The 13,924-nt window shown below is 39.6% G+C and overlaps 1 protein-coding gene across 5 annotated transcripts in view; it reads left to right on the top strand.

Annotated features, from left to right (window-relative positions):
- Nucleotides 1-13,924, top strand: part of LOC134530895 (alpha-L-iduronidase) — a 57,181-nt gene that overhangs the window by 20,536 nt on the left and 22,721 nt on the right. For 4 of the 5 annotated variants that reach the window (XM_063366183.1, XM_063366182.1, XM_063366179.1 and 1 more), the window contains 2 exons: nucleotides 2,699-2,902; nucleotides 7,534-7,677. In XM_063366183.1, the coding sequence (XP_063222253.1) occupies nucleotides 2,699-2,902; nucleotides 7,534-7,677 (348 nt within the window). The remainder of the gene's footprint in view (nucleotides 1-2,698; nucleotides 2,903-7,533; nucleotides 7,678-13,924) is intronic. The other variant, XM_063366180.1, reaches the window with a different exon arrangement.

Raw genomic sequence — 13,924 nt, 5'->3', positions numbered from 1 at the left:
AAACGGAAAACTAGGTAAAATCTTTCTGGAAGTCGCTCCATGGTAACGAATGCAATAGGTAGTCTTTCCTCGGGATCCAAATAAATATTTATAGCTACAAAACCACGTCACTTGAAACCGCAATGACACTTGTTATTTTTAACCGACTGCAGAAAAAGTATCTTCTCAATTGACCCGTATGTATGTATGCATGCATTCATGCATGTATTTTTGGTCTTTCACGCATTACTTTTTATGGAGTCTCCCAATTTTAACAAATATATATATATTTTTTTAATTTTATAGCTGATACTTCAGGGTGGTACCATATAAATTTGATCAAAATCATGTGGAAATATTCCGAGGTAGAGAACAGGATCCCTCGACGGATGACAGTAAATCGCTCACGACTAATGCAATCGTATTAAAGTGGATACGTTTCAGCAGGGAGCGTCAACTATACGGTTCGTTAGGTGAAGATGCTACTAGCGGTCACCCATCTAACTAAAAGCAGAGCTCTTAATATTTGCATCGCAGCTAATGACTGGAATTGTGGTTTGGTTAACAAATTTTCAGGTTATAAATGATACAAAGACAGTCCATTTAGGCTTGGTACACGACTAAAGAGGCGCGTATTCTTGACCTTTGGCAAAAGGTGTTCTTCCAAGATCTATGACAGTCTTAGTGTATTACCCTGCAACTAATGTACTATTACGGCCCAACTCAGAATAAATGGAACAATTTGACGTTCAATATCTGCATATCCTTTAACACTTTGAAACATAGCCGGCTTCATCTTTCACCCTATTACCAAAGTATCGTCATCAAATTGAATCAAAACTGCATCCGGCAGTTGACCATTTTCGAACTGTTCCCTTCTTAGCGCTGGCCATTCAGTTTTCTTTGCCATACCCATAGCTCCATTAACAAGACCATCACTGACATATACTTCGACGCGGAATTACTCTAGATTCTTCAGTTAACTAAATCACGCGTGAGAGACCACCACAATTCTTAAAACCAATTAGAATTACAATTATTGGTGGTGTTTTTCCATAAGTAGCGTCTTCGCGAGATTCATCAGTTGCAATAATGGTGTACGTACGCCGTGAAGTATTCAAAACCTCAGTAATATTTGCTATATGAATCTAATTTGTTTGACTATCAGATTTTAATAAAAGCATTTTCCTCATTCGAGCGGCGTGCTTCGATGATCTACCTACTGCTAAGAACTGAAAAATTTGAAATAAATTAATAATAAAAAAAAACCGACTTCAAACACAGAAATGCATTAAAAACGGATAATATTTTTATTTACTGTTATCTACTATAGAAGTAATTAATCCAAATAGTCCTTGTCATAAAATATGAAAATAATTTTGCGATTATGTACAGTTCCTACCTAATTCACGAGTCGAAGAATGCAAATGATAATATTAATTTACACATATACATTAGATGAAACCCCTATTTTATACAAACCAAATAAATTTTTTTTTGAAGTCAGGCCGAAGGCCACTGTAAAAAATCTGATATAAAATCAATTACACATAGTAAAATAAATGACTACAATCATATCATATAGTCACCTATTTTATGTCTTTTAATCGATGAAAACTACCCATACTTAATAAAACTTATTGAAAAAATTTATGGGCTATATGGTTTAAATACTTACCTATTATACATTAACTACATAGACAAAAAACAAAATTAAAATGTTAATTCTAAAAATAATTGTTAGCGGATATTTCGGTCGAATCAGGTGATTTTTTGGTAAACGTTGACAACGATAAGTCCTTATAATAATACTATAATATCCTACATATAATATACTATACAATATCCTATATACTATAATACTATAATATCATTATAATACTACCCAAAATTCCCCGGTCATCCGCGCCTCCCGATATTCGAGCTGGGTACGCCACTGTCATAGCTTAAAAGGAAGAAGGGTTGATATATGCCTTTTGCACCACCCTTGCGTGCGCTACAAACCTTAGGTTATTCTTTGGGGCGGGTACAAATAATTTGGGGGGGGGGGGGGGGGGGGGGAGATTTTGGAAAAAAAATAGAAATAATAAAATTTGAGCATGTGTATTCAAAAAATACTTACTTGTCTATTGACACTGACATTTGGGCCTACAGTAGTAGCCGTAGGTGACGTGGCTTCTCACACAGTAACACAATGTCTTAACAGATTTTGCAAATTTTTTAATAACTTCGGGGAAGGGGAGTGATATGACCTCCCCTCCCTATCACCCACCCTTGCGTACGCCATATACATTTAGCAAATACACTAGAGACTTATACCGGACAGCTCTATACTAACAACACAGGCGATATTGTGAAAAATAACCTAGCAGCAAGATGTGTGACTAAGAAATATTTAATACATAAATCGTTAAATTATATATTATATTTAATGGTGTCAAACGATTCACTTCTTTTTAATAAATTTAAGACACTGGAGGTTTATTTCCCCCCATAAATCTGTGTAGTTTTTACAAAGAAATAAGAAAGTTTTTTTTTCGATGCCATAATGTTGGTACCACGTGTATTAAACAGCTATATTGTTCATACTGGTCATACCGTCCGTCATCTACCGGACTGAACGTGAAAAACAACTGTCCGGTATCAGTATCTAGCGTATCTGATGTTAGGGAAGGGACACAGCGCAGCGGGCAAGCGCGGCGGCGCGTGTGTGCGGCAGCGAGGCGGACCCGCTGACGGGCTGGTGGCGCGGCGCGCGGTGGCGCGGGGACTCGCGCTACGCGGCGATGGTGGCGCGCGGGGTGGCGCGGCACCAGGACTACGCCGTCCGGCGGCTGGGGCTGCCCTTCCAGCTCGTCAGCAACGACAACGGCTTCCTCAGCTCCTACCCGCTGGTCTTCAGCCAGCGCACCCTCGCCGCCAGGTCAGAGGACAGAGAAACCAACCCTCTAAATTGGGGGGGGGGGGGGGGGGGGGGGTTTGGAACAAGTTTTCGTTTGTCTACGCCCCCCCCCCCCTCCTCCCTTGTTATTTAATGTAAAATTTTTCAAACCCCGCAATTTAAAATAAAATATGTGGCCATAACTGTAAATGTGATCTGCATGTGTTACATACATAACCTCTAACTTTTCCTATGAATTACATCAACAAAATCTCTAAACTCAATTACTAACACAACAACCCCCTCCCCCCACAATTCGATTTACCTTCTTCTGAATGGCCCTGGGGCTACCATGGGGACGGATAACATCTGCAAGAAGAGAATATACCTTGATGGGGAGGGGGAGGAAAGGCGCAGAACTATCGTGGAAAAATCCACATGACATTCAGTTACATTGTAGCCCCTCTCTTTGCAAGAAAGGCACGGCAAACTTACTACCACATTGCTGGGAGTTGGGTGGACCTTAAAAACTCACAATACCTCACAAAGGTATCTGTCCTAAACAGACCCCTCAGTAATCCCAGCCTATTGCGGTCGGTAAGTTTGCAGTTACCTCCTTAAATAAATGAAATGCAAAATAAAAATTTATAGCAATAGATAAGGTACAAACTAGCAGAGTATAGTAGACGAAAATGAAACTGGTAAACAAACAAAATTGTATTGATCTTATGGCCTGAATCAGAAGTATAAGTCGCCTGACGCACACTTTTCACAAAGTGCAGTTTAACAACATTATTAAAATCGCCATGGAAATAAAATCATGACTATCCTTAATAATACCAAGTTTAGTCATCTCAACAGCTAACAGGCTAAACCTCATACATAGTACCGTAAAAACTGCCATAAAACTTGTTGTGTGCAGTTGTCCCTCTGGCTGGAGGTTAACTCACAACATTGACTAAGAAAAATGACAGAGTGGTGAAGCGAAAAAAAAAAAAAAAAAATATTCATCATTTATTCAGACAAAACCTAACAAAGTTAACAAGGTAAACAACTTAGTTCACGCCCCGCATGAACGGGGCATTTGAGGCCTGACCGTGAATTTCACTTCTCAATAGCATAGCACGGCGTTCTGGCGTACACGGGCCTGCAAAAACTAAAAACGCGATTATTCCTTTTGATAATGAAAATATAACATTTGTGTGGGCTCGCCAACAGCCGCTAGCTCCTGGAACCAGGAGTCACAATCGAATTTTCGGTAGTGAACATAGTCAATACTCGCTGAGAACATTTCTACTTAGTAAACAAAGTTAATACACCTACATATTGGTGACCCAGTGTATTTACGGCTAACTCTTTGCGGAAACGCTACTTAAATCGACAGGTGGTCGACAAGTTTCTCGTTCGAATATTTGAACGAGTTCCCGAGTTTACTCCTTCCTACCCAGGAGACCAAAATCTACGCCAGTTGCGAGTTCGTGGATTGAGGGGCGGTTATGCCTGGTGACCTTGCCGTTTATCGCCTGGTTCAATGTCGCCAATTAAGTCATCTGCTTGCTTCGCCGGCTCCGAACCTCCGAGTGTACCACCACTCAGGAAAACAACCTGGGACCGGGCCACGACGCGGGACCCACTCGTTCCGCCTCTGTAGCCGGAGCCGCGTTGCTCCTGAGCTCGCCCAGGGATGTGGTCGAGTCACCAACTCGTTGTGCAGCCGTCCCCGCTAGCAGGTTCCCGATAACTTCCTCGGGGCCCAGCTCCCGGTCCGCTTCCACAGAGAATCCTCGGACCTCCCGCTTCTCGTATACCCCGGGGAGGGCGAACTCACCCCGGTCAGCTCCAGGTTGGACAGCGAGTTGGTAAACTCGCTCGTAGTCACAAAAACGCGGTGATGTCTTCTGCAGTCATCGTTGGATGTAAAACATCTGATAAAAAGTACCTTAGTTAGTTTGTGCGCAACCTTTTAGCGCGCATAGCCCTAATTAAGTTACCAAAACTAAAGTACTCCCGGCTTTGCAAGTTCAACTTCATGAAAAGGTTATTTTCTCAAACATAACTAAAGTCATGCCACACAAATTTACTAAAGGGCCTCTTCGCGTGCCGGAGTTCCTGCCAGTGTAATTAGTCCTCTCTTCCCTCGCGTCGCTACAACTGACGCACCGCGACCTTACGACAAAGTCAGCAGCACTGCGAAACAAAAGTTTCTTCTCCTACTGACACCAACAAACTACGGTGGTGCACTCCATCAAATGCTAACTCGTATCGTGTGCCACTCTACGTGGAAACTGAAGTCAAATTTGAACGAGCTCACCAAATACCTCCGGTCGTTGTAGGGCAGGGCACGGGCAGTGCGATTTAGTGCGAATCTTTTCTCGCCTCATTTCGGCCTGGCCCGCGCACCTCGAGTGTACACACTTCCCGCCTCGTCGAGCGCCGGGGCCCGAGTTCCGGTGCGCCACCAACACACGCCACGATCTGGAGTTTACTTTGTCTCTAGCAGAACGTCAATCAAATGTCGAGGGAGAGAGGATGATGTGTTAATATCATCGGGGTACTATGTTACAGAATTATTTTCTGGCTTGAGACAAGTCAATCTGGGTCACGGTACATAAAAAAGTGAAAGGACAGCTCCAGAAGCCATGGAATTAGTACTTGATAAAGTATAGAAATATTTTATAATGATCGAGAAAGTTGGTAAACAGTAAAAGGTTCATCTATTAATGTTTCCGGGAATGTCGTCGGGAATGGTAGCTGTAATTCCTTTAGCCCCTTTAAAACATTTTCCAGCTGGGGACACTAATAAAATATGGTTAATGTTGGTAGATTGCGAGTCACATTCACATGAAGGATTGGTTATTATGTGTAGTCTAGAAAGATGAACAGGTGAGTTATTGTAGTTTGAACGTATGCGAAAAGATATAACATAAGCGTGTTGACCAAAAGAGTTGGCCCTCCTGGGGTGTCGAGAGTCTAAGAGTGGGCTGTAATGTTTTATCGCATTTATTATTCAATGGCTACTATAGAGTCACGCGTAAATTACTATAACCACGTACAAATTATTTCTGTGAATTGAATTTGAAACATTTGCTAACGTATTTATTTAAGGGAAAAAAAAGTTTTAAAAATCAAATATACATGGAAAATAATTGATGACACCAACCCATATATTACCATTTGCCATTTTCGGGTCTACTCCCATTATAAATCTACTGCAAGCGTCACATTCTGGAGAAAAATTATAAACATGCAGTTCGTAACAGTGTGCAGTTATCACATTAAATTAAACAAAAACAAAGTTGTATGATTTAATTTTTAGTAAGCCAACACATTTATTAAATATTTTCTTTTTGTTATGTTTGATACGTTTGATTCTAAATGAAATAATTTTTCAATATGAGGAAAAGTATTTAATAAACATTGACCCCCTAATGAAGAACATGTTCCGCCTCCTTTATACGTGGTGCATTCTTCGATCATTGCAAAGGCGTAGTCATCACATCGGCCGGCGGGCAGCAGCTTAGTCCCAAAGGAATGTGATTTCTGTATAATCTTTAAGAACATCTTTTAATCAATCTCGGACTCTCTTACATACAAAAGTTATAGTGTAAGGACATTTAGTAAGGAAGTCAAATCCATTTTAAAATTTAATCTTTACTGTATATGGCCAGATTTGATAGTTAATAAGTACCAAATTACATTAATTTTTTTAAGGGTATTTACTTGAAATTTTTTACCTATCTACTATGTGATTTTTATCCCTCAAAGTAACTCGCAAAAAACATTTTTTTAAGATCTAACATATTAAAACGTTACAGACATACCATGAGATACCTAGTTCTTATTTACTATTAGATCATTTCTTCTCCCACTATAACGATTCACAAGTTGCTGACTTTATCAAAAGTTGGTAGCTGAAAAATTACTTTGTTTCATTACTTCCGTCCCTGAGGTGTTCTAGATAATTTATAGTTTTATTTGTGGATTATAAATAGCATGAATTTACTGGAATGTATAAAAATGGTGTGTGTGTATATATATATATGTATATGTGTGTGTGTGTGTAAGTAATGGGACAACTCACACACGCACGCACACACATACACATATATAAACATACAAAAGGGTAGTCCCAAAAATAACTGGAATCGTAATGTTGCGCGTCATGTACTTGTAGCACCAGTTTTTTTTTTTTACCGCTAGGAAGCTGATGTATAAACTCTCCTTAAGTCACTCTGCCAAGTGGGGTCCCCAAAAACGACTATTGTAGTTTCTATAGTAACTCTGGTTCTTAGTGTGTGTGTTTTAGTGCACTAGTAACACGAAAAAAAAAAGCTGATTCTCATGAACAACGTACAGTTGTGAAGTTTCCGGTGCATTCTTGCCGAGTAAATAAAAAGAGTCCTTTTTTTTTCGTCACATGAGTGCACTAAAGACACACACATATTTGCCAGGGCAACCACACTCGTCATTTTTGGGTGACACCACTCGGCAGACTGAATCAGGAGAGGTCCTGTAACAGCTACTTAGCGGCGTCAACTGGTACAAGTTCATTATGCGCAACATTACGATTCCGGTTATTTTTTGGTCCCCCTCGAATATACATACACATACACCACGAAAGGTTGTAATCTCTACGCCATGACTAATAACCGAGGCGGTTTAACGTGGCGAAGACTTGAACGTTGCAGGTTCCAGATGAACAACACCAGCCCACCGCACTCGCAGTTCTTCCTGAAGCCCGTGTACGTGGTCATGGCGCTGCTGTCGCTGCTGGGAGACGCCCAGCTGTCCGTGGATGTCAGTCCGCCCGACGACAGGCAAGGCCGCCCACTCTTCGTGCTTGCAGCTCGAGCACCTCGTGTGCATTCGGGCATCAGCGTTCGTCCTGCCGTCTACTGGTGTGCTTCACCACCTGGCTCGCCACGCAAACATCTCTATGGGTAGAGATGTGTAGATTGCGCTTTATTTTCTGGTACACGCTAGGCTAGACTTCACACACTTGTTTGTTAGCTGCTGACACATTTTTATCTTCTGTCTGGATCCCGTTTGGTTGAATCATATGCAGAAATCGGTGAAACGTAATTTCATTGCGTGAAAAGCTATAATCCAAACACTTGTATAAATGGGCTGCTTCCGCGATCGGCCTGCAGGGTTATGTGACGGAACTTGGGCCAATGAGAAACCCTTAAGTTAATAAGTAATGAATAATTGGTAGATACCTGCAAAATCCGCAGATTCATTTCGTGATATGCTACAACTCAAATAATTATACCTTAGCGCTGCTTCTGCAATTGGTTCACTGTTAATCTGCAGCAATGAGGGCCAATTAGAGACCCTCGCTCAAATAAGTGTCGAATCACAGACACTCAGTCGAGACGACTCACAAGTCAGCAACCAATGAACAAGTGGCATTTGCCCAAGTGTGTAGAGTGTAGTAGAGTCTATCCTTGAGGTCATTGAATCCGCGAATTTTGCAGGTCTCTAATAATTGGCAATCCGGTTAAGATCTTTCGATTGAAGCAGGGCCCTATTGCCTTAGTCATATATCCAATCGGCCGTCATACTATCGTTCATCAGCGCCATGCTGATAGCCAAGCGCTTTCCAAACACGACTTTATCTGTCCGTGAAAACGTTTTCCCAAATCAGAGCTTCCGATAACCCATTTTTTTTTTGCTTTTTATGTTGTATTCTCTAACCTAAGGTAGTAGCAGATCCTCAGAAAAATTTAGCGTCATGATTGAATTGTTTGGACGTGTGTTCAAACAGCCGCGATGTTACTGAACAGCTGAACAGCTGAATGATCAAAACATTCTTCACTGGCTTGGATTCTGTTAACAATTGACTGGCGTGATGAACCAATGATACAGGGCATACTGGCGGGACGGAGGCGATTGTAATTCCGGCTTGAGCAGCCAATGAGCAGGCGACATGTTGTGACGAGGAGCACGCCCCGTGGAGTCGTGTTGGTGCAAGTTGATGGCCTCCTGTTGCGCGAACTGCTGCAACTCAGAAGAGGCCACCGCGCCTTAAACGGATACAAAAAATGAACAAACCAAACAAAAAAAAAATACACTGTCTCCGTTGGATGCCAACCTGGTAATATTTGCTGTGACACGGAGGCTTCAAAAGTCAGTGATGCGAAGAGCCAGATTAATTATATATATTTGTAATTTTGTACATTTACGTGACAACTCTATATCGACAAAATAGTGTTCGCAGTAATATTGGGTTCGGATTCTTACCCAGGAACTTATGCTTTGTGTTAAGTTATTTGTAAACCGTTACCTAAATAGCTTAGCAGTATTAACTGCGCAAATTAATTAGCATAATAAAATCAAAATAAAGTCTTATGATTGAATAATAGATTAAAACATTCATGGTTTAAAAAAAAATTATGCATGAATGAAACATGATTTAAAATATAAAAATACGCCCAATTTTCTTAAGAAATTCTCAGTATAATCTCGCTAAACATTTTTCGTGCATGCAAAAATAACTACAGCCATGTGTTGTACAAAGTTATAATCTATTTCGTATAATGTTACAAACTATTTCTTGACAAATGGTTTCCAAAGGAATATTTTGTTAAAGTACAGCAAATTTTTGTCTGTTTAGATAGCAAAGCCATATTATTCGTGTGTAACAACTTAACTCTCGGTATACGGCGTTTATTAATTTCGTGTACGGAAATGTGTATCCACGATGATGCCCTCTGTGGATGTCCGGACTCACGTGAATTATCTGTGTATTTTATTTAAACCCTTTCAGTAATAGATCGCCTCATCAAAAATTATCCCAGCCAAAAGGTTTAGAGAATGCTTAAGAATTTTATTGTAAATCGGAACAGATTTTATAGTTTACCTACTAAAGGAGTAATGGCGTTGTTGTCCATTCAATACTGGTTATTTACACCACTTGTAGTAATGGTTTGTCGTATCACAATTTATTTTTGATAAAAGTTTTGGATGATATTTCGTAGGTTAAAAAAAACATATAAATTCTTTAATAGTGTTTTTATGGTCCGAAAGTAAAGAAATATATATATATATTGTTTTGTTTTTCAATCACCCCTTCTTTTTTTAACCCCTTGCAGTATAGGTTGGTTTTATCAAAAGAGGTTTCGAAGAAACCATTTTTCAAAATATTTATAACATATAATTAATTATAATATATGTCATAATGCATATAATAAAGAAATTAAGATTTTTTTTAGATTTTTTACTACCAAATAACCAAATAGAAAAAAAAAAGAATTCCATTTTGTGATGTAACACAAAACAGGTGAAATTGTAACAATTTTCGCGAGTGTGTAGAGACCTACGAGGTCACTGAAACCGCGAATTGTTCCAGTCTCTAAAGTCGCATTTACTTGATTATATTCTTTTAGGTTTATTATCCTTAGTAAAACTACCAACAATCTAACGAAATTTGTAATGTTTTTCTTCTAGCCTGCTATCAAATGTTTCGTCATACATTTTAATGAAATTATAATAGTGTAAAAGTTAGTTTGACACGCTCTGAACAACAAAAAATAAACAGCAAAATTTCAAAATCCATTTGAGCCAATAAAATTAAATTCGGGAAGAAAATCAAAAGTGGTAGAAGCATATGAGCTAAACACACTGAAACGTTTATGCACAAGTGGGTGGAGGCTAGCCTGGTACACTGTAAAAAAATTTCACCTTCAAATAACGAAGAATGGTGTTTATAAATTATCAAGGGATCTTCTTACGGCAATCTTTGTAAATTTAGGTACACAAATTTCACTGGCTTTGGACATGAATTAAAAAAAATATCTTGATATATCAACAAAACATTCAAATACTGGTTAAGTCTAGCGTAAAAAAAAAAAAATTTTTTTTTGTCCACGCGTGTGTTTACCTTTCTGAAGTCGAAATACAGCGTAGTTTCTTTGAAGATTCTGTTACTTGAAATTACAAAGAATTCTACGTTTATTTAAATGTAATTCTTCGTAAATAAAAGTCCGTAAATTTACTGTAATTTATAACAGTCTATGAGAAAATAACGCGAAATTAGCATGTATCTAATAATAAATCTTTATGAACGCTAGCCAAAAGCCTGACATTAGATAATCTACACATCAAATGCTAAAGCTGTGTAACTAATGGGCCTAAAACACGCAATGACTGTGCTACAACTCACAACCCCTAAAGTTTTACTAGGCAGGCTCATTTTCACAGTAAAGTACGTCATTAAGCTACGAGTGGCACTGGTAAGGAGTTTTCGGAGCATGATTGCCAACCTCCGAGTTATTTCCAGAAAATTTCTTCTGACTACGGAATCGTCATTCCTTTACGTTTTCCGACCACGGGCGTACTCGCCTTAGTACTTCCTATCCCTCCCTTCCACACATAGACGTTCGGAACGAATTTTGTGATGACTTGTGTGCTGTTTACTAGTTCCTTTGCTCATATAATGTTTGATGTCATATTAATTTATCTTCTTTGACTTCAGTGTTATTTAAATACAATATTATTATCATATCTGAAATATATTTCAGCATTTTGTTTTCAAAACTATTCAGCACACGCGTGGTAATAGTTTCAGAATAAAATTGAGCCACATCAAACCCAAAATTTTGAAAGTTAATTGTATTCATAATGTAATGTACAGAGGACACATTATAGATAAAAAAAAAAAAATTCAGGTCCGCCGCTGTAACACTTTATTTTCTCGCCAACTGCGAGTAATCCCGTTACTTCCGGGTAACACAGCACGGGGAGTGTCAGGTTCTGCCGGCCCTCTCGGTTATAAATTCCACGTAAACGAGGTCTCGTAAGAGCAGCTAGTGGTAGGGCCGGCGCACCGTCTTCACTGCCAAGTTCCCTCGGTCGGTGTTGCGAGTACACAAGACCGCTGCCAGCTATAGCTGCGAGGCCCGCTCGCCTCGCCGTGTCCGCAGAGTGGATACTGAGTGGATGCTGAGTGGATGCAGAGTGGATGCAGAGTGGATGCTGAGTGGATGTGGAGTGGATGCGGAGTGGATGCTGAGTGGATGCAGAGTGGATGCTGAGTGGATGTGGAGTGGATGCGGAGTGGATGCTGAGTGGATGCAGAGTGGATGCAGAGTGGATGCTGAGTGGATGTGGAGTGGATGCTGAGTGGATGCAGAGTGGATGCAGAGTGGATGCTGAGTGGATGTGGAGTGGATGCGGAGTGGATGCTGAGTGGATGCAGAGTAGATGCAGAGTGGATGCTGAGTGGATGTGGAGTGGATGCGGAATGGATGCTGAGTGGATGCAGAGTGGATGCTGAGTGGATGCTGAGTGGATGTGGAGTGGATTCTGAGTGGATGCTGAGTGGATGCATAGGTGGAGCGAGGTGACGTTCCTGCGCATAGTGCCAACACATGCCGCCGGTCAAGGGCGGCAGGCACAACGCTTTTTTTTGTACTTGCAATGGTAACTTTTAGCCAAGTATTATGATTTAAAGTATTTTATAGGATGCTACACGTTTGGCCCGTTGGCAGAACTCCAGAACACTCCTCCTACCAACCCACTCTCTCCTCATAGGACTCTAGGCCTGCTTTCTAAACGGAGGGAGGCATGGGACGTCAGCAGGAGGGATCCTAGCTTCCCCTCGCCACGTGTTTCTTCCCCCTCTGTAGCTGGCCAGATGTCAGGTTTTGTCGTGATGTCGTACTTAATGGCAATTCAACATGTCGTATCGCTGTTTTGTTACAGGGTGTAACGGAAACTATGATTATAGGCCTCGTGTTCAGGCAGTATTTGGTGCAAAACCCCTCTTACTAATTTCGAACCATCAGATTCTTCCAGAATGTTTTGATCTTTTATGAAAAATACCAAGAGTACATTCTTAGTAGAAACATAATCCAAACCAGAGTTTCTCCTGTTATCGTTTCATACAGTAAATAAATATTGTCTTTTTTTAAATATAAACGTTTTTCATTTCCCAGCTATTTAAAAAGATTTTAAGTTTTACACAATAAACAGATTTTATACCAATGCGTTGGTTATTCCACTAGTTATGTCATATATAACACATACACTGGAATGCTTCTCGATTAATCTTTTACCGTATCAGAACTACACGTAGTCTGCACTTCAATAAATACAAATAATAAGTCGTTTATATTCAATTTGTATATTTAAGTCCAGAATTCTAATACTAATGCTAATGTCATTTTACTGGACCATATATATTTGAATAGATGTTTATTACACTACCTATTTATGTTTTTTTCTTAAGTTTGTCGCCTTACGCTCGATTAGCTACAGAGATGTGATTTTTTTTATAGAACAGGCGTATTTAATTTTCATCCCCTTGGGGGGCAATTTCAGGAAATGGCATAGAGCATTGCAATTCTTGCATGGTTTTTATAGAATCAAGATTTCTTAACATCAGCTACGTTATTTTCAGAAATATAAAATTTTTATTATTAAGTTACACTTTTTAACTCCTTAATTTTCAATGTTGATGAATAAAAAATTTTCTGTGAGTCTTTCAGTGCTCGCCAATGAAATTTTAAGTCTTAAAATATAATTAAGATATTAAAACAAAAATAACATCACTAAACAAAATCTTAGTATGCTAATAAAGCTAGAAAAACAGGATAAAACTATTCTACGTACTTAATTTTTTTTAAATCTTTAGCTGTTTGAACAAAAATGAAGTCGACTTAGTTTCGAAACAAAAAGAAAGTTTAATGAGAGATTTTAACTCACAGAAAGTTTTGATTGGTTACAAATCCATGACCTAACCACTCTGCCACTTATACCTTCGACGAGGAGAATGCAAAAACTTTATGTACCAAGTAAGTCGTATTGACTGGAATAATAGGCACTCAAACAGAAGTTTTCAAATATGTTTAAATTTACTTTAAGAATAACGTAAGTAGTGCACATACAGTAAATGAGTGGTTATCTAGCATATACGTTAACTGTTGCGAACACGCTTCCAAGCCGCCATGTTTGAAAGCGAGTTGCCGATCGTGAAGTTAGGTTCCAACCGCCCAGTAGCAGTCTGGCTCTCCCGATCGGCGGTCAGTGATAATCGAGACGCCACGCGCAACTTAAAATACC

This window comes from Bacillus rossius, chromosome 3, assembly GCF_032445375.1.
Source record: "Bacillus rossius redtenbacheri isolate Brsri chromosome 3, Brsri_v3, whole genome shotgun sequence".
NCBI lineage: Eukaryota > Metazoa > Arthropoda > Insecta > Phasmatodea > Bacillidae > Bacillus > Bacillus rossius.
Note: the sequence above shows the minus strand (reverse complement) of the source record. Positions and strands in the feature narration are given on the sequence as shown.